Genomic DNA, 22,122 nt, shown 5'->3' with positions numbered 1-22,122 from the left:
TGTACACAGTTCTCATCACTGTATTCGTATATGGCAATTTTTTTATGTTGAAAGAAAAAATGTCACTTACCTTGTGATGTCTCTGCCTTCCACCCCTCCCTCCCTATCTTCATCTACTCCTCCTCCCTCTCCCCCACCCTCTCTATCCCACTTCTCTCCCCTCTCCTCTAAAGAGGTCCTTCTCCTTGTTACCTCTAGTCGCCCCACCTCATGCTCCCTGGACCCGGTCCCATCCCCTCTGCTGCAGTCCTCTGCACCTGAACTCCTTCCCTTCTTAACCCACCTTATTAACACCTCTCTGACGTCTGGCTACTTTCCCTCTGCTTTCAAGACTGCCAGAGTCACCCCCCTCCTGAAGAAACCGACACTTGACCCCTCTGAGATCAAGAACTACAGACCGGTTTCCCTTCTATCCTTCCTATCTAAAACTCTCGAACGTGCTGTTTTAAACAACTGTCTTCCTACCTCCACCAGAACAACCTCCTGGACTCCAACCAGTCGGGGTTCAAAGTGGGTCACTCGACAGAGACTGCCCTCCTGGCAGTGACGGAGTCGCTCCATGCCGCTAGAGCGAACTCTCTCTCCTCCGTCCTGATACTCCTGGACCTGTCTGCAGCGTTCGACACAGTGAACCACCAGATCCTCCTCTCCACCCTCGAGGGGATGGGTGTCTCAGGCTCTGCACTCTCCCTGTTTGCATCCTACCTGACGGGTCGCTCCTACCAGGTGATGCTGAGAGGGTCTGTGTCAGAACCACACAGGCTCACTACTGGGGTTCCCCAAGGCTCGGTTCTGGGTCCTCTTCTTTTCTCTCTCTACACTACATCTCTTGGTGCTGTCATCCACTCCCATGGCTTTTCCTACCACTGCTATGCCGATGACACCCAGCTGATCCTCTCATTCCCCCCCTCTGACACACAAGTGGAGGCACGCATTGCTGCTTGTCTGGCTGACATCTCGGAGTGGATGTCGACGAACCACCTGAAGCTCAACCTGGACAAGACCGAGCTGATGTTCATCCCGGGGAAGGGCTGTCCTCACCGAGACATGGCCATCACCATTGAGAATGCTGTGGTGACGTCAACTCGGACTGCGAAGAATCTGGGTGTGACCCTGGACGATCAACTGTCGTTCTCGGCTAACATCGCATCAGTGACACGGTCCTGCAGATTCCTCCTCTACAACATCAGGAGGATTCGCCCCTTCCTCACGGAGAAAACAGCCCAGGTGCTCATCCAGGCTCTTGTCATCTCCCGCCTGGACTACTGCAACTCCCTCCTTGCTGGTGCTCCGGCATCAGCCATCAGACCTCTGGAGCTTGTTCAGAAAGCTGCGGCTCGTCTGGTGTTCAACCGCCCCAAGTTCTCCCACACAACTATCCTTCTCCGTTCTCTGCACTGGCTCCCCGTAGCAGCTCGCATTCAGTTTAAAACCCTGGTGCTAGCCTATAGAGCAGTGAAAGGAACAGCTCCTTCTTACCTCCGGGTTTTGGTCAATGCCCACACCCCTGCCCGACCACTCCGGTCTGCCACCTCGGGGCGACTGACTCCCTCGCCACTCAACGGTCCTTCTGGTCGATCGACACGGTCACGACTTTTTTCTGTTCTGGCCCCACAGTGGTGGAATGAACTTCCCACTGATGTTAGGACAGCAGAGTCACTGCCCATCTTTCGCCGCAGGCTGAAAACCCACCTCTTCAGGAAACACTATCCTTCCTCTTTGCCTGGCCTACTTGTTGTTAACTAGTTGTACGAACTCTTGTTTTATTTTTGTATTGTTTTATTGGATCTTGTTTAGTCGATACACTTATTTGTTTTAGCTCGTGCTCATTTGATTTTGCCATTTTTGTCTCATCTGTTTAAGAAAGTAGGTAGCTGATATATTGCACTTTTACCTTAGCGCTAGGTATACTCTTGGTTGCTTGTTTTTGCAGGAAATGTACTTAAAACTTCTGGTGATTAGTAGTTTTCGTTCCCTACCTATGTTGAATACACTTATTGTAAGTCGCTTTGGATAAAAGCGTCTGCTAAATGACTGTAATGTAATGTAATGTAATGATGTCACCCGGCCGATGGCTGCTGCGTAGAGCAGCAGTAGGAGGAGGGACCACATTGTCACTGTAGCTGCTGACTACAGAGTGACAGAGGAGTCACCACAGTGGTTTATAAGGTACTGCTGCTGGAGGGCCGCCCAGTTTGAACACTCATAACAGTGGTTTATAAAAAGAATGTTGCGTCTCCCCAGGACCCAAACTTACAGAAAATAGGCTACATTAAGAATTAACATTTAACAGTTTGTGAGCTAGATAGGCGGTCACTATTTCTTGCGGGGTTTTTTATTTATGGATTTTCATTTTCATTATATTTTTTGAAATTTCTGAAATTCTTTTGGAAAAAAATAGTTTTTTTGTTGTTTTAGAAAACAAGGATAAAAACAAATGGATGTTTACTTGCTACTCATAAAAAGTGGTTCAGGACACCGGGTCCTGACCCGGACCCAGTGTTTGGGAACCACTGGTTTATAAGCTACACTGCTAGGGGGGCAGAGTTAAATTAACACCAAGGACTTTATTGTGTAGATACTCCTCCCTTACTTTACCCCCATTGAATGTGTTGTGAGCTGTGATGACCAAGTCTGACCAACCTCATACACCATGTGATATAACAAGTTAAAGCTGTAATCCATAAGTTTAATGTACTACCTGGTATTTCAACTTCTACTGATCTGACAATCAGGGAACCCCCGGGAGATAATGGGTTCATGGGCTTCAGGCAGTACTAGTTTCCCCAGTACTGCCTACCCAACACCATGGGTTTACATTTCTCATTGGAAGAGTAGTGAGACCACCTCCAACCACTAGATGTACAGTAGATGTGCTAGTTATATTGTATGCAATGATGACTTACTGTATGGGCTCCACCACTGTATTTTAATTCTCTAATGACACTGTAATGGCAAGGAGAGAATGTACCTGTTCATTTACCCTACAGATAACATTATGACATGAATATTCCTGTAGAGTTCATCACATTTAAAAATCACTTGCCACGCTTCTGTGACCTCTTAAATAGTAAATGTACTTTTTCAGCATTTTGTTGAAAAGGTTTATGTTGTTAATGAATATGTATTGAAATGATGTTGTTTCTAAAAGTGTATTTTAGAAACATGTAGAAGATCCTTGAAGCTGAAATAATGTAATTTGTAAGTACTTATTAGTGTGTTTTAATTTATGAAGATAGTAACTTCACTCACAGACACACTTAAATTCATAGTTTTATTCTTTGAACTCAGATGATTATTAATTGAGTCAAACCATGCAAGTACTGTGTGTGTGTGTGTGTGTGTGTGTGTGTGTGTGTGTGTGTGTGTGTGTGTGTGTGTGTGTGTGTGTGTGTGTGTGTGTGTGTGTGTGTGTGTGTGTGTGTGTGTGTGTGTGTGTGTGTGTGTGTGTGTGTGTGTGTTTCAACCTTTTTCATGCCAAGGACCCCTACATTTACATGCATTTGGCCACGGACCCCCATCTGAAAATGTTGTGCCAGGGACTGCCCAGAAGCAAAGATTTGAGTTAAAATGTAGTGAAAAAAGTAAAAAAATATATATATTCAAAGATATGCACATATTTTCACGATTTTTCAAAAATAGCAGATCTACAAGCTCATAGCAAGGCACCCGGTGCCGCGCTATGAGCTTGTATATCTGCTATTTTTGAATAGCCAAAGCTAAGTGGTTAAAATGATTGTGACGCTATGTTAACTGATTTTGCTGGGGACCCCCTGCATGGTACCTCCTCAAGGACCACTGGTGGTCCCTGGAGAACCACTGCATTAGAGTTCCTGAATAACTTCTCTCTGCTTTTGGCTGAACATGTTGATTTGTACTACTCTTATTTAGCAGACATATAAGTGCATGATCAGCCTTTGGCAATATTCTGACGACCAAGTATATTTGCACATAACTGGAATTATTGAACAGCACCCAGCCCGGGGGGGGGGGGGGGCAGATAGGGGTTCAGTGTCTCGCTGAAGGACAGTTTGATATGATGCCGGGAGGAGTCAGGATCAAACTGGGAACCAGTTCCATGTGACCCCTCTACACCCTGGACAACCGCTGCCCTTGACACCGGTCCTGTTTAACTGCATGCAAAGTGAATGAATGTCCAGATTTGAATTTAAAACAGGAGTGACATTACTTCTCTGCATTAACCCAGCAATGTCTTGCTCAGAGTGAGCCAAAATGGGGAGCAGTTAGGGGTTAAGAGTCTAATCCAGGGGTCTTCAACTAGGGGGTCCTCAGAGTTACTACAGGGGGTCCGCCAAATCTTTGTGTGATGTGATACATTTTTTTTTACCTTAACCACTTGAACCCTACCATCCCTTTTCTGAGGAGAACTTTAGCCAAAAATAGCAGATCTACAAGTTCGTTGTGAGCTTGTAGATCGGCTATTTTTGGCAAAGAGCCATCGGTGTTGAGGGGGAAAAAAAGCAGACCACATAAACAAAAAAAGTTGAATCTGAAACGCAATTTTATACAATATAGTGGGGGTCCCTGTTTCATCTCTCTCTCAGCTAGGGGGTCCTTGGGCTGAAAACGTTGAAGACCCCTGGTCTAATCTAACATGAAGCCTGGGGGATGATCAAACCAGGGTCATCCCAGAAAGCTGCTCTATCTCCTGAGCCACTCACTGAAGTTGCAGCAATTAAATTACAGTATAATATAATTCCCAAAGTGTAAAATCCAGGTTAACTGTTTGATCAAAAGTGGAAGATTGTTGTTGTGCCCAAATGGTGTTGTGTTGAAGTGATCAGAGGTTCAGTACAACTGAAACTGACTGGTGGTTTGCCGGAGGAGCCAGTTCAGCAGAAACAGCCAAGGTTAACGACATCAACAACAACAACAACCACATAACCACATGTTCCATCAAGGCAGGAAAGAGTGCTTACATCCTGACAAACATGTTGGGTTTCAGATGTGCTCTTGTGAAATACTAAACTGCTGATTGCACACGTTGCTTAAAGGAGTAGTTCACCCAAAAAAATTACTTAATTTTTATCCACATTTACACACTGCATGAAGCATTGAATTCATGGAGATTTTTTTGTTTTTGTCACATTGTCCAAAGCCAATAATTTGATTACCAGCGGAAAGATGCAAATGTATCCGGTAGGAGACTCAGAGGAGACTCTTTGAGTCTCCTACCAGAGAGACCACCGGTCATCAAATTATTGGCTCAGGAATGCGACATAAACAAACAAATCTCTATGAATTCAATGCTTCATGGGGTGTGTAATTGATATAAAATAAGTCATTTTCCAGGTGAACTACTCCTTTAATATTATATATATATATATATATATATATATATATATATATATATATATATATATATATATATATATATATATATATATATATATATATATATATATATATATATATTCAAATAAATTCATATGTACTGGACGTGTAGAAGAGGATAAGAAGAAGTGTTGTGACCGTGGTCGAGTGCCATGTAGTTGATGTTCGATTCTGCTTCGATAACCTTTTGTCATCCGAAATAGATTGATAGCCGTGCTGCCGCAGGCGAGCGGAGCGGGAAGCCACAGACACGGCTAGTGCGCGAGCAGAAGTGTGGCCAACTGCATTTTAGAGGAAAAAAAGTGTGGGGGGGGGGGGGGGAGTACTCAGTACTTTACAGCCTTTACAGAAATGTACCCGAGTAAAAGTAAAATATTTGTCCTGGAAATGTACTCGAGTAATAAGTAGTAATAAGTATCAAAAAAATTCTAATGCTCAAGTAAAGTACGGATCCTCAGAATCTGTACTTAAGTACAGTATTCAAATATATTTACTCCGTTACTGTCCACCACTGCATGTTGTTAGCTTCACAGTACTTCAGCAGCCTCGTCCACTTCCCTGTGGTATAGACTGACGCATCCTTATCAGATATAACACCCACCACACTGGTGTCATCAGCAAACGTATGCAACAGTATTATAGTGTTGGTCTAAAAGTTGTTTTGGAAAAGTGTTTAACCTCAAAACTTTTTGACAGTTATCTCTCTGCTGTGGTGCATGTTTTTTTTTTATCCTGTCCATAAATATAATAATGACCTACTTGCTCCTGCGGGGGAAATTTGGTTTCAGCTCAAGTATAGGGTTAAAGTGATTCAAGTTAAAGTGATTGTGATGCTAGCTATGTTAACACATTTTGCTGGGGACCCCCTCAAGGACCCCGCTTAGAGAACCACTGTCATAGTCAATTCATAGACTTGAACAATGCTGTTGTCAAGTAAAGATTTATTAAATATTTCCACTGCCCAGCTTACAAGTTGATAATAAACCTGGTTACAATAAAACACATTATTAATGTATCACTATAACAGTAAAGGTTTGATATCACATGTACTTACTATAGAGCACCGAAGTCTGACATAATTTACACATCCTACCTGAGTCGCACCCCCCCCCCCCCCATTCTGAATTCCCAGAATGGATGCGTGTTCAATATCGCATCAAATAAGAACTGTGTTCCAAAAATAAACAAATGACCCCGGCGGTTTGACTCTTATGGATATGAAGCATCAACTGACGTTGAGAAAACGCTAATATTACAACTTAACATTACTTCAACTAATTACTAATTAGTTCAATTTTCGCCAGAAACAGACTGTATCAAATATGAGTGACTGACTATCATAAACGGTACAGAACCTCCTCCCTGACAATATAGCCAAGACAGTTTGTTTATTTTTGGACCACAATTCTTATATGAGACGATTCTATGATCCAGTGTTATTCTCGATAGGAAAATGACTTCTAGGACCATGGGGATGAACGAGTGACGTCAGGACTTCTGTGCTCTATACAGCAGTGACAACATCACAGGCAGTGAAATCATTGTACTTAAAACCTCAACACTGTGACAACAATAATAGTATAATAAGATAAAAAATTAAGGCAAAATATCAAACAAAGTACAAATAGCATAATTATGTTGCAAAATGATTTAGAATAAAAGAAAGTAAAGGGTACCTAACCATATCAACCATGATGCCACTATTTTGATCATGTCAAGATTCCTAAATTTGTAGAATTTGTCAAATTGTAGAATTTCTTGTAGGTCTGCTTTTTTTTTTTTGCTGTGCGACAGCATTGTACAGTGAAGTATAAAACCGGGCTTAAATAGTTAAATTGCATGCACACAGCTGTAGATTGTGATGTAGGATTTGTCTGTCTGAATTCTGATTATAATGTCACTCAATAGTAACGAGTTGGGGCCAAAGCAGCGTTTTGACGCGATGGCACTCCCCAGCCGTGTGGTTTTTCAATGGCCCGGTAATCCTACCCACTGGAAGACCCGTTCTCACTCCCAACTCCTAATAAGTTGGCACGCCTGCTGAAAACATTAAAACAAGGCAGGTGCCCCATGAGGCGTGCCAGCCGAGCGAATGCCCATTGTGAGCGGTGCCAATCATACCAATCAGAATGGAATAAATTAAAAAATAGGACTGATACTGATCATCTTTAGTAGCAAAAAGTGTGTCTGAAGAAAACACAAAATGGTGGAAAATCTTGTCAGGCGCAAATGGGGAGTATATACAGTACATAGATGGGAAGTTGCGTCATCATCCAAGGTTTGTTTTAAATTTTTGTACAACCTATGGTTCAAGCGTTATAGGCCGAAACTTGAAGTGACAGGTTATAGCGCCACCATGGCTGAGAAAGAAATCATGCTGATTGGTCCAATATTGCCTAAGTTTTTTTTATTTTCTTTTTGTGTGTTTATTTTTTATTGTGTCATTTCTGGATGTCAATTTTATTGCTTATGCCTCCTCACAAAGGAGGTTGATGCGGATGCATGGACGAAATAATGATCTTGAAATGTCTTAATATCCTTTTCATTCTTTACTTTATGTATGTAGGTGAAGGGGTTTTACATGTCTGGGGATAACAGAGACATAAAACATGTGAAATGTATTATTACTATTATGGAAGTAAACTGAATGATTTATTGTCAACATGTTTGGACTCAATAAAGTATTAAAAAAAAAAATATATATATTGCCTAAGTTTAACTATTCACAGACAGGCAGACAGACAGGGGCGGAAATATAATCTTTGCCTTCTGGCCATTCTGTCCTATATAGGCCTAACTATTAGAAATAAACAATTACTAAACTTACACTGTATCAATAAAAGAAAAGAAAGTAAAAACAGGCCAAATATATATATAGTACATCATAAAATAAGTGAAATCACTTGACATGTCATCACTGTAAATGGAAATGAAAAATAAAATAAACCTGTGTTCTAATGGATCCAATGTAGTTATTATCAATGGTGAGATTGGTGACAGTACCAAGTACATTTACTTGAGTACTGTACTTTTTTATTAGTATTTGTATTTTCTGGATACTTTGGTTGAAAAATATTGCACTTTTAACTCCACTACATTTCTAGAAAAGTAAAATGTACATTATGCATTAACCACTTAATATTATCTCGTTCTCATCTCATGGGAAGGAGATAAACTTAAGATAAATCTAAATCAAAATGAGCCCAAAAGAAGTATTGGTCCAAAAAGACACTGATCATTGGAACACAGGCTCTTTTTTTACATTTCCTGAAAACTAGTGGTTTTGAACATACAAGGTTTCCACCCGACAGCCACGATATCCTAGTTTATCACAAAAGAAGTATGGTGTATTATGATCTACAAGCTCACAATGCGTCGCGATGCGACGCATTGTGAGCTTGTAGATCTGCTATTTTCAAAAGATTTTTCATACATTATATAAATTTGAAAACTTGTGAAATGGGACATTCTGCATTATCAGTACTTTTACTTTTGTACTTTAAGAAGATTCTGATACCAATACTTTTGTACTGTAAGTCAATTTTGAATTACGGACTTTTACTTGTAATAGAGTATTTCTAAATTGCAGTATTGATACTTTTACTTGAGTAAAACATGTGAGTACTTTTTCCACCACTGGTCAATAGTCATAATAATGGTTTACATCTCACACATTAGCACAGACAGAACAACATTATGACAGTCAGTCATAATAGTTCTCTGGTAGGAGACTTGTAGAGACTCCACCGCTCATCACATTATTGTCTTAGGAATGAGACAAAAAACTAAAAACCTCCATGAATTCAAAGCGTCATGGGGTGTGTAATTTTTGGGGTGAACTACTCCTTTAATGTGATTTCAAAAGTGTGTACTTCTGTACAATAAAATGTTTGAGGTGTTTTTTTGATACTAATTACTACTGTTTAACTTGACAAAGCAGAACAATAAGCTGCAGTTTCATCAATGAAGTTAAGAGAAACATCACTTCTCACCACAGGAATACAACTATTGATTATTTTCTTATTGATTACCTTTTCAATTGTTCGAATTATCTAGAAGCACATTTAAAAAAGAAAATTATTCATTTATTTTTCGCACACAAAATAGCCGATATACAAGCTCATTGAGCTCATAAATATGATATTTTCACTATTTTCTAAAATGTTAGAATATTTTTTATACTTTTCATCTGTAATGACAAACCCAAAATAGAGCTTGATTATTAATATATTATTTTAAGACATTTTCAGTCATCGACTATTTTTCATAATAAATTAAATGTATTAGTTTGATTAACTCTCTTACTCCTACCTCTCACTGATCCAGTAGGTGAGTAATGGTACAACTGTTTGTACTTCTGTACAATAAAATGTTTGATTTGTTTTACAGTTTTACTGTTTAACTTGACAAAGCAGAACACTAAGCTGCAATTTCATCAATGAAGTTAAGAGAAACATCACTTCTCACAGATACCGTAGGTTGTAACTGAACATCCCACATTCGCCCATCCTCCACGGTTGTACGAGTAGAATGCACAGTTCATGTTTTCATTGTTCTCAGGCTCTCCACTCTCCCAGTACCTGCAGAGTAAACAACATGATGTGTATTAATCACATCCACTCAGTCTCTCACATACAGTGACTTTGATAGAACGACAATAGAACAAAATGTAAAATGTCTCACTGTGTTGTTGTCAGTGGAGTTCCGTCTACCCAGATCCAATTACCAGCAGACCTTTTCAGACCAATGAATGATCCATACTTATCCCCGGTGATCAATCCTCTGATGAATTCCTGATCATTTGTACATGATTGAAACATAATTAATTTTCTCTGATACGTTCAGGTTTTCACTATAATCACAGAATGACATCACATGTCTGTCTGTGATGTCATCACATCACAGACAGACAGACAGACAGACAGACAGACAGACAGACAGACAGACAGACAGACAGACAGACATATTACTATACCTGTGATGATATCAATATTTTACCATGCAGTTTTTATGAATGCCATTTTTACCATTTTTAGGCCATTCTGAACTCTAATAACCTGAAAGCAGAGAAAAGCTGTCTAAAAGCTCACAACGTGGCCCACTGTGACACGGTGTGAGCTTGTAGATCTGCTTTTTTCAGCGTGTGACAGCGACTTGCAACTAAGTATAAATCAGGCATAACTCCAACTGTAACCCCTAAATGTGTTAACCTGACTCCACCAGATGGGGGCGGTATTGAGTTCACATGCAGGTTCACAAAACCCTAACCCTATAACCCCAGCCTGAAGCTTGTTCTAGTTTTAAGCCTATAACAAAAAACTATATTTATAAACCATAGAACAACCATTTATCATGTGAGGACCAGGAAAATAGTCCCCACAATGTATATTTCTCCCATTTTACTATCTACTATACACATGGGGACATTTGGCGCTCAAAAGCATAGTAATACAAGAACACACACACACACACACACACACACACACACACACACACACACACACACACACACACACACACACACACACACACTACAGTACCTGTTCCTCTTTACTGTTAATGATCACCAGATCTGCTCCTGTCTTCAGACATAGATCTCTATGTTCCTCCCAGGTTTTCTCTTCAGTAGATCTGTAATAACAGCTGCATCCAAACGTCTTCCATCCACTGGGACAGGACTTGACTAAACATCAAACAGGAGTTTTACTGATGGTTTTTCAATGCACTGATGATCAATTCTAACATGTTGATTAGTTATCACTTAAACCCTATGTAATTCATTGACCGGGGTCCCCCAGGGCTCTATGGATAAGGATAATTCCTTTTAACAGGTCGTTCATGAAAGTCCTTGCGGTCTTGTTTCCAATGAGAACCTGTGAGCAATTAGGGGTTAAGAGTCTTACTCAGGGACAAATTTCATTTCATCGACACATATGCTGACCTGGCCTGGAATCGAACCTGGGCCAACCAGGGCCTCTGGCTCCCTAGGCAGGCTCACTAACCACTCAGCTATGGCCACCCCTATATTATCGTAGGACCCCTCCTTTTTCCCTCTACACCACATCTCTTCACTGAAAATAGCTGACCTACAAGCTCACAACGCTTCACAACCAGGAGTCACCAACATGTCACAACACTTGTCCATGTCTGTGGTAATTTATAGATTTTGAGAGAGACATTTTTAAAAATATATCAATGTATTTCATTATAAATAAAATATGTCTTCTCTAAATATTCACAATCTAATATTTCCTGAATGTGTACAAATGAATCCATTAAGACCGGGAATGCATCTGTGTCATTTTTAGACTTCTTTGGCTGTTCAAAAATAGCAGATATAAAAGCTCATAGTGCGGCACCGAGTGCCGCGCTATGAGCTTGTAAATCAGCTTTGGGGAAAATCGTGAAAATGTGAGCAAATATTTTAATATATATATACATTTTTGACTAAAATCTTTGCTTCTAGGGATTCTCCAAATGTCTTCTAAATCATAATAATAAAAAAAAAGAACGCATGTTGCTATAATATCAGCGGTTCTCAAACTTTTTCATGTCAAGGACCCCCAAAATTATATGTATTTGGCCGTGGACGAGTGGCCAAGATTTGAGTTACAAACGTTCGCTTTAAAAAATATATAATCAAAGATTTTCAAAAATGTTTAGATCTACTTTTAGATCTACAAGCTCATAGCGCGGCATTGGTGCCACGCTATAAGCTTGTATATCTGCTATTTTTGAATAGCCAAAGAAATCTTAAAATGATTGCGTTTGGTAAAGTGTGGGGATGGCACATTTTCTGCTATTTAATGTCAAATGGATATGAACTAGAGCAGTGGTTCTCATTTTTAGGCCGTGACCCCCCAAAATAATCATATTTGAACTGGGTACCCCCACCCTGACAAGCACTTGGCTAGTAGTTGAGGCATTACATTTGGTTTGACTTGGTTCCACAAATACAAATTGTGAAAATAGCCGATCTACAAGCTCACAACACCTTGTGTTGCGAGGCGTTGTGGGCTTGTAGATTGGCTTTTTTTTTTTTAAATCTTTCCCTCTTTCTTATATTATTTGACAATTAGGCCAATGTTTGACCATTTCTTTTACAGTTTGTTGATTATCCTACTTTTGATGCAGCAATGGTCTTTTTCTTTTCTTTCTTTCTTTCTTTTTTAGGTATAAAAAAAGGACTTAAAGGTCCTTAAATTGTCACTTCACTGTCATCTGGGGACCCCCTTCACTGCACTGCACTGTATGTACTGTACACCTAGTATGACTTCTCCAGAAAAGAGACGGTAGGGTTCAAGTGGTCAATAAAGGTATTCAGGGATAAAGGAGGGTAAACCTATTTATTTTTATTTTATTATTATTATTAATATATTTTTATATAAATCTCTTTTATTATTTCATCAACTTTAATGCTGGGTTCACACTGGCAGATACAAAAGATAAGAGACAAAGCTACACAGCATATTTGTGTCTGAAGTTGAAACCAGATCAACTTTTGTATCTTTGTATCTGTTGTATCTTTGTAGCAGCTACAAACGTCAGATGTATCTTTGTATCTTCATGTCAGTGGCTTCCATTGAAAATGAATGGTAGACTGTATCTGTGTAGCTGCCAGTGTGAACTCAGCATTAATGCCATTCACACTTCCCTGACAATAATTAAAATATCAATAATGATAGACTAATACATTTTCCTTCACAAAGGTTTGTAATCTCTCTCACCTGTCAAACACAGTTTGTTATATTTGGCCTTCCATTGGTCTCTGTCCAGGGTCATGCTGTCATAGCTCAGGGTCAAGTTGTCATAGCTCAGGGTCAAGTTGTCAAAGCTCAGGGTCAAGTTGTCATAGCGCAGGGTCATGTTGTCAAAGCTGCTCTTCCATTGGTCTCTGTCCAGGGTCATGAGGTCGTAGTTTGTCTGTAACTCCTTAATGGCTGAATTATCTGCAAAGGACCAAAATGTGACAATAGACAAAGACTCAGCTGTTGCTACAGTTAAGATGCAATCAACGCAAATATGTGTTCAATTTATATTTTTTACATTAATGGAGGAGTGTTCATTTAGGCCTATTGTAGACTACTAGCCTATACTGCAGAGAGAGAGAGGGGTTGAGTGTGCTAGAGCAACAGAGTCCGCAGTTTTTTTTGGGGGGTAAAGCAAGCATGCTTTAATAGAGAGACCGTACCACCACACAGCGGATCTTATTATGCCTTTAATTAAGGATCTGTTTAAAAAAAGAACAAGCGAGTGGACATGAGGAGATTTTAGGCTTTTACGCATCCCTGTAATAATAAATGATGATAATAATAATAATAATAATGATAATGATAAGGGTAATAATAATAATAATAATAATAATAATAATACATCAGACTTATATAGCGCTTTTCTTAGTACCCTAAGTTCCTTTACAAAACAGCTTAAAAACAATTTTAGTAGAAGCAAAAGAAAAGAAAACTTTAAAAGTATTAAAACAATAAGCTAAAACTAAGAGGAAGAAAGGGAGATTATGTTTGGGTTAGTCAGGGAAAGCAAGTCTAAAAAGGTGGGTTTTGAGGGAGGCTTTGAACACGGCAAGAGTGGGGGCGGCTTTTATGTGAAGTGGGAGTGGGTTCCAAAGGGTGGGGCTGAGACTGAAAAAGCCCTGTCACCCCAGGTGTGTTTGTTTGTTTTTTGGGGAAGTCCAGGAGGTTTGCGTCCTCAGACCTGAGGGAGCGGGAGGGGACGTGGCGTTTGAGGAGGTCAGAGAGGTAGCAGGGAGCCTGGTTAATGAGGGCTTTGTAGGTGGTGATGAGTATTTTGAAATCTATTCTATATTTTACTGGGAGCCAGTGAAGGTCATGGAGGACTGGGGTGATGTGGTCTCTGGATCTGGTTCTGGTGGATCATCACATTATTCGTTTTCTTTTTCATTTCAACAGATTAAGTTACAGCGTCTGCTAGCCTGCACATGGATGGATGCTTTATTAATAACTCTCTGCCTAGTGCCTAGTCTGCATGCTTACTTTCATATCTTATTCGTTTACCGAAAATGTAATGGTATCCATATCTGAACATAGCTTTAGATTACCTTATTCATTATGCAGAATAAATTACCGTTGTGCCAAACATCAAACTAAATGTTTCTGTGCCCAATATTTGTCAAAACACAGAAAACAAGTGTTGCGATTTGAGGCGTTGTTGTCAGCTTGTAGATGTGTTCTTTTTTGAGGAGTGAAAGCTGTCGTACTATGGAGTTCTCTATAATTGTTGCACATTAACCTTTGGTGCTTGCCTTTTTTGGTGTTAAACGGGGCATTGATCTTTGCAAATGATTAACACCGTCATACACAGCCAATGTATGAACGAGTGGGATCCATCATTAATACACCTGTGTATACACACAAATCAAGGTTGCAGACACATTTCATGAATCTGACATTGGTCTTAAATGTCTGCTATATTTTAGTGTATGTAAGCTTTGTGAATGAGGCCCATGTTTCTGATCAGGTGTGTTATTAATGTGAAAAGGTCTCATCATGTATAATTAAGTACTTGTGAATCCACACACTATCAAAAGTGAAGTGTCATTTTATTGTTGTCAGTGCATTAATTTGGCCTTTCACCAGTTGATACTCACAGTCCATGACCCTGTCTGTGGTTCTCACCACTCCTAGAACACACAGCGCTGTAAGACAAACTGCAGCTGCTCGGAAGATGCTTCTCTCAATTATGATGGCTCTCTGGACACCTGGAGGATATTAGTACAATAGAGTTCAACTTTAATATGATCAGCTTCAAATGTTTCATTTCAAAGAACGCAGAGTGAATATAACAAGTAAGACGCGCAAACGCGGGAAGCGAACGCAGCTTGAAAATAACAATAAGAAGAATCAAAAGGAATGAGCAATTGTACAGAAGTGGGTGGTACAGTTTTGGTCTTTTTTAAATTATTATTATTTTTTTGTAGATGTTTTTTGTCTTTGTAGTTTTTGAAATGTGTTTGGTTTAGGCATGCTGCAGGCTGTTGTGCATTTTAATCAGAGAGCCACACACAGAGTCACACACAGAGCCACAAGCCGAGCACGGTTTCATAGTAGGCTCCACTTGGGGTGGAGGCGCGCCTCATATCTTAACCTTACAACTTGCAAATTTGACTATCAAAAATGTCACATTGTGAAATGAGAAGAGAAATAAAACACAAGGAGGAACATGCTCTATCATTTATTATGCTTCCCTTGTAGCCAAACTACTACTTTAATTATTGTGTGACAAGCTGCTTTAGTGATGATGTGAGAAGACAGAGAAACAGTGTAAGGCTGCGTCCACGTTCTTCTTTATATTTCCCTGAACCGATTATTTGACAAAGTTTGCAATCTTTCAAATAATTGTTTATTCAAACGCTTGTCCACCTCCCAATGCTTAACGCAACGTTATCTCTCTCTTTAAAATAAGCAGCCACTGGATTTAAGTGACAACAAGCGATGGATAAGATGGCAAATCAAATGTGTTTATAAATGTTTTTATATTATTATTATCATTATCATTATCATTATCATTATCATTGCATTACCCTTATTATTGTACTGGCTACTCACTGTATGTCCCGAGCCCAGTGGTGGAAAAAGTACTCTTGTTTTTCTACGTAAGTAAAAGTATCAATAGGCCTACTGCAATATGGAAATACTCTGTTACAAGTAAAAGTCCGGAATTCAAAATGTACTTGAAAAGTAAATTTTGAATTGCCATCAAAATGTAATTAAAGTACCAAAAATAAAAGTACTCATTATACAGAATCTCCCATTTCAAGTTTTCAAATGTATACAAAATTACAAATCTTTTGAAAATAGCAGATCTACAAGCTCACAGTGTGTTGCATCACAACGCACTGTGAACTTATTTTCAAATGGCCGAAATGTATATAAGACTGAAGTGGTTTATGTATGTTTTGTAATAATAATCAAAATCTACAAAGTACCTAACTAGTAAATAATTGTAGCGGAGTAAAAGTAGGCTGCAATATTTGCCTCTAGTATTGGAAATTGGAAATACTCAAGTAAAGTGCAAATACCTCAACAAAACCACTACATTTTTATCCTGTGATTTTGTAACCCTTATTTTTCACCTGGTGCCAATTTTCGAAGTGATCCTGGGCGCTACACTCCCCTCTTCAGCCTAGGGAGGTCAGGGCCGAGCTCATGCCTCCTTCAATGCATGAGAGCCAACTGACCTTCTTATCACCTGACACCGGGGAGTTTCCCCGGTTGGACGTACAGTGTATAGAGACACACGGCCGGAAGCGGAAGGCCTACAAATTCACGCCCACTTTTGACACAGCGCCGCTACTCGAGGTCCGTTAGAACGATGAACTGCAGCTGTCAATGCAATCTCTATGAGAGGCATTGTAAAATACCGTAATTTCACTGGCTAACTACTGAGGCTGTAGCGACTTTTTTTGTGTTCTAATAAACTGTCCCATTTGTTTAATTTATCCTTTTTAATGTCCCATATCTGTCATCTCGATATACTCTCCATCAGTGTGTAAAAAGTTCTAGCTTCTGAAATCTTACGTTTAAGTGGTCGCATGGTATATACGTCACGGACGCATCCCTTGAGGTTTTCAATACCCAGAAAACCGTTTTCAATATGTTTTGGTCATTATCTCTGGAACAAAAGGTCCAATCTGCTCGGTTCAAAGCTTGTTGGATGTGTGACTTTGAGGACATTAAGCACACAATGACACCTTTTCGGGTTGTTTGGGGTTTCTAGGGGAGGCGAGATCTTAGTTGGCCAGGCGACCGCCTGTCCTACCTCTACAGTGGGTAAGCCACAGGTCGGCGATCGGCACTCATAAAGACAGTGATGTCACTGAAATGCGACAACTTGTCTGTCTGCCGTTTACCCTCTGCTGTGTTAACATTATGGGTAACTTGTTAAAGTGGCAAATTAAATGTGAAACACATCAACTATTAAGAAAACAAGAAGATATGTTGACAAAGACACTCCATTCGGAAACATATTTTTATTTAAATCAATATCGTCTCCTGTAAATGTTAAAATTAGGCTAATTCTCATATTCTCTCATAGAGATTGCATTGGCAGCTGCAGTTCATCGTTCTAACGGACCTCGAGTAGCGGCGCTATCTCAAAAGTGGGCGTGAATTTGTAGGCCTTCCGCTTCCGGCCGTGTCTCTCTATGGAAGGAACACGTTATTCCAACCAATTCCCTTCCCCTCCATCAGGCGCCCCGGCTGTCATGGGGGAGGCGGTATAGCGACCAGGATTACTACTTTTTTTTTGTGAGGGTATTAACAGTGTTGTAGTGGTAATTTTGGAAGTGGGGGAGCACACCTCTGAAACCTCTTAATGATTCAAAAATAATGTATTTAAAAAGAATAAAAGAATAAAATAAAATAAAAACATAAGCATTTAAATATATATTTTTCAGCAGTTAGAGAAGTGTCCCCCCTCCACTACACCCCTGGGTATTAACTACCCTGAGAGACACGGGGAGAACATGCACACAGAGTAGGCCCTAAGTACAGTACTTGAGTACATATACTTAGTTACTTTCCACCACTGCCCGAAAATGGCTTTGGCTGTTGCCAATATGAATAGCCTCCCTCTCTCTCTCTCCACTAAAAACATTACATTTCCGGTGCTCTGCAGTTTCCATTATCTTCTATGCCTATTGGTTCGATCTATAAGGCCAAATCTCATTTGAAAAAATATATTTAAAATGTTTATACTATTGGAATCTTACACACCTGCTCCCAAATAATTAATGACATCATTGCAGTAGGCTACACAGCGCAGAAGTATTATAGGTCAAATCGATTAGGCTGCCAGTCACTTCAGCCGCTGAAGTGACTGGCAGACCGCCAGTCTGCCAGTCACTTCAGCGCTGAAGTTCAGCGCAAGGTGACCAGCTCCCCTTAAAGTTTAAACCATACTGTAGCTAACATGTTGTGGATCCTCAGCCAAACTATTGTGATGAAAACGTAGGCCTATGCATTCTTCATGTCCTCACCTCAAAGTAAATGGTGGATTATTTTTTCAAATAGACCGGATCACATAGAGGCAGCAAGGTTTCGAGGTAATATGGGCGATTCATATCCAGGTGTATACTGGATGTGATTTCTCCATCGCAATGCTTTCCCATCAAACAAAGTAGGAAGGAGAATGGTCTCCATGAAAATATTCCAGCTAAATCCTTTAGATCTGCATGACTGTTATGGCACTTGTTTAAATGGGTGAATGTTAAGCATCTAACTTATAACATTGTTAATAGATTGTTTTTAAATCGCTTGATTTTAATTGCTTGTAGGCCTAATTATGTCACTTGGAAATATTTGATAAATGAGCAATGTCCCACAACCCTGTAGCCTATTAATGGCAATGTTTGTACTATAAAATGCAGATTTGAATGCATATCACCTGTTAGGGTGCTGGGTTCAAAAGAGGAGCATGAAAAGGTCCTTGTATGAAATTGACTGGAGCAATGAGTCTACACATTTGATTTGATTGTTAATTATGATTGACAGAGTAACATTCATTTCGCTAAGATCCCGCCTCCCCTAAAAACCCAAATAACCCGAAAAGGTGTCATTGTGTGCTTAATGTCCTCAAAGTCACGCATCCAACAAGCTTTGAACTGAGCAGATTGGACCTTCTATTCCAGAGATAATGGCCAAAACATGTCGAAAACGGCCATTTTCGGCGGTTTTCAATCACTGATTTTATATTAATTATATATATGTTATTTTTAAATAATATATAAATATGTAAAATCATGTATATAGTTGTAAAATAATAAATACCCACGTGCACACATACAAATGCTCTAATAACAGGCTAAACAAAATAGTGAAACCAACTATATTAGTTAAGGGTTATGGCTCTAATTTAGGTTCATTTTCAGGGTTTTTTGATAAGAGGAGATAATGTATATAATATATTGGGGGCCGGGGCTCCCTTTGTGACCCATCACAGAGGAGCTTTATGTCTGTGCGTCCCTGCCTAGTGCCTGTTTTTGCTTCGGTGTACAACAGTGTCATGCAGGGAAAACAGATGAGCTGACAATCCCACACCGCTTGCATCAGCGAAGCGTTGTGGTCTTGCAGATCGGCTGAGGCGGAGATAACAGTTTCGCTCCGTTAATAACATGTCACACACGGACAGAAAAGAGCTGAGCTCCACTACATTACAGACGGACAATGTTACATACAAAAAATCGCTGTTGTCATAATTACTAAAGTTTCTTAAATGTAACTTTCAAGTGAAGTTTATGGGGAGAAACTTTAAGGGCTGCTGGACGAACGTGGTGTGTCTCAGCATGACCAGTCTGACACGCACGCACACACGCACGCACGCACGCACACGTACACGTACACACACACACACACACACACACACACACACACACACACACACACACACACACACACACACACACACACAGGTCACCAGACGTCTCGACCCGGGACAATTCGACCCGGACAGGTCGACCCGCTTTCGACCCGCTTGGACCCGACAATTCGACACAAATTCGACCGCGAGAGAGAGAGAAAGAGAGAGAGAGAGAGAGATGGCAAGCACAGCCATTGAGATGGACACCTCCTTACCTCAAGCCCTATTGTCTTCTTGATGTGATATCCTTAGCTCTAAATCCTTACAGTGTGTCTATTATCAATTGGTTCAGCCTGGCGATCCTCAATCTGTGTTGTCTGACAATTATTCTTGCACTCACTTTATTCTCCCCTTTTCAGGTAAAGTGCAAAGTTGCCATGTTATAATAAGTTTCTATGAATGCTTTAGCTTCAAGACTGTATTGGTGTGGGACTGTGTTGGTGTTTTTGTTGCACTCGTTACAAAGCTAATGGAGGCTAATGGAAGCTAAAGGGAGCCACCCAGAGGACGTTTACAGAACATCATCCTTAATCATGTTTAAGGAAGGATAGGCTATCATAAATGTTTAGCTTCAGCCTATTTCCTTTTGATCACCTCAAACACTGATGGATGTAAGACTTGTATACATGCTTAATGTCCCTTTAAAGTTAAAACTGTATATAGAATGCAGCTATATGCAGAGAAACACAGAGACACTGGCCTGGGTTACACAGAGATACTACTTCAGACAATTAGACCCGGTCGATTTGGGTCGAGCTCTCTCAAATTCGCGGCTGGGCGAGTTGTCTTGGGTCGAGAGGTCTGGTGACCCACACACACACACACACACACACACACACACACACACACACACACACACACACACACACACAGGCACGCGTCAAGCGTGCACAACACAGACACATTAGGTGGTATGACAGGGACTATTCTTAACTTTCTGTGTACAGTGCATGCACTCAAACTTTATTGTTGATCATGCGTGACATGATGAAAGCATTTAAAAAAAAAAAAAAATTGCATTGGTAGGTCAGGAAATAAAATAACATTAAAATTAAAATGTAATCAAAAAATAAAATATATTTTATTATACATTGTTATGTTATGTTATGTTATTGAATGTTATAAAAAAAAACACATTTGAATTATTATAGCGAAATTCGTAAACCTAGTTTACATGGGCCAAAAAACGTGTTTGTGTGTGGACGAACCCCCCCAAATGTATATAAATAGCTACGTTTATGAAAATACCCGGGTATGTGTGGACGAGGCCTAATTGTGTTACTGTGTACCTTGAACTCCTGTAGCGTCCTGTGAGCCGGAGCCTTGGTCTCTGAGATTGTCTATGTCGTCGTAGCCTTCACTCTCCTCTTCCACCCTCTCCTCCCTGTCTCCTCCGACGGACCTCACCCTCCTTGATCTGCCTGGCCTGCCAGACATCTTAAGGAACAACACAAAAATGTAACTCAAGTTAATCAGTACAAGTACACGATTATAATGTAAATATCATTTATTATGAATTAAGTCATTACAATATAATGTGCTATCGTCATATGCTATGTTTAAATGTTATGTTACTCACTTTGTCCAATATCTGTGTTGTCCTACATTGGTCTTCACTGTTGCACAATCTGAGCTGCTCTGTCCCCGTCTGACTTTAAGAGTGTGCTACACAAAAGCAAGTGGCTTTGGACACAATTTTGCAAACGCACGCAAACGCACACACACACACACACACACACACACACACACACACACACACACACACACACACACACACACACACACACACACACACACACACACACACACACACACACACACACACACACACACACACACACACACACACACAAAATGCAGAATAGCCAATAGACTCTTTACCGCAAAATGTACATGTGAACATGAGTCTGCTAATTCTGGATAGAGGAAGTGAACTAAGAGTTCTCTCCTCCTTGAACAACTGCTGTAGATGTACCCTGTATCATGAATTTCTTAAAACTGTATAGTTTGTCATTTTTATTCTGTGTTGTTGTCCGTTACAATGTTGTTTTGTCCAGTTGTTTGTGTGTTGAATGTTTAGTGGGACACAATGGAAACAAGCCTCTGGGCTTTTTTTGGGAGCGTACTCAAGTTCCCTCAGCCCTATGTGCTCAATTCTCCAATTCATTCATGCTCACACACTCACCTCACATATCTGACGTCACCTCCCTGGTACCCCCTTGTTAAATGACCCCAACAACACTCTCAGACAAGCTGCCCTTAGGAGTGCTGAAAGAAAATGGAAGAAGGACAAATTACAGGTCTCATTACATCCTTAGAAACTGCCTTAAGGCCTACCAAGCCACCTGATTCGGATGCCATCAATGCATAGAA

General features: G+C 40.1%; 1 protein-coding gene across 1 annotated transcript; it reads right to left on the bottom strand.

Annotated features, from left to right (window-relative positions):
• Positions 1 to 9,419: 9,419 nt before the first annotated feature.
• LOC311041572 (uncharacterized protein) lies at positions 9,420 to 21,367 on the bottom strand. Its single transcript, XM_084051995.1, has 7 exons — positions 21,329 to 21,367; positions 21,039 to 21,186; positions 14,981 to 15,091; positions 13,083 to 13,304; positions 10,896 to 11,038; positions 10,039 to 10,148; positions 9,420 to 9,935 (listed from the first exon to the last, which is right to left on the bottom strand). Exons 2-7 carry the CDS (start codon positions 21,184 to 21,186, stop codon positions 9,812 to 9,814), a joined length of 858 nt encoding a protein of 285 aa, XP_083908121.1. The 5' UTR covers positions 21,329 to 21,367; the 3' UTR covers positions 9,420 to 9,811.
• Positions 21,368 to 22,122: the final 755 nt, after the last annotated feature.

The sequence above is a fragment of the Gymnoscopelus microlampas genome (genome assembly GCF_963454915.1).
Source record: "Gymnoscopelus microlampas genome assembly, chromosome: 3".
In the NCBI taxonomy this organism is placed as follows: domain Eukaryota; kingdom Metazoa; phylum Chordata; class Actinopteri; order Myctophiformes; family Myctophidae; genus Gymnoscopelus; species Gymnoscopelus microlampas.
This window is presented reverse-complemented; position numbering and strand designations above follow the sequence as displayed.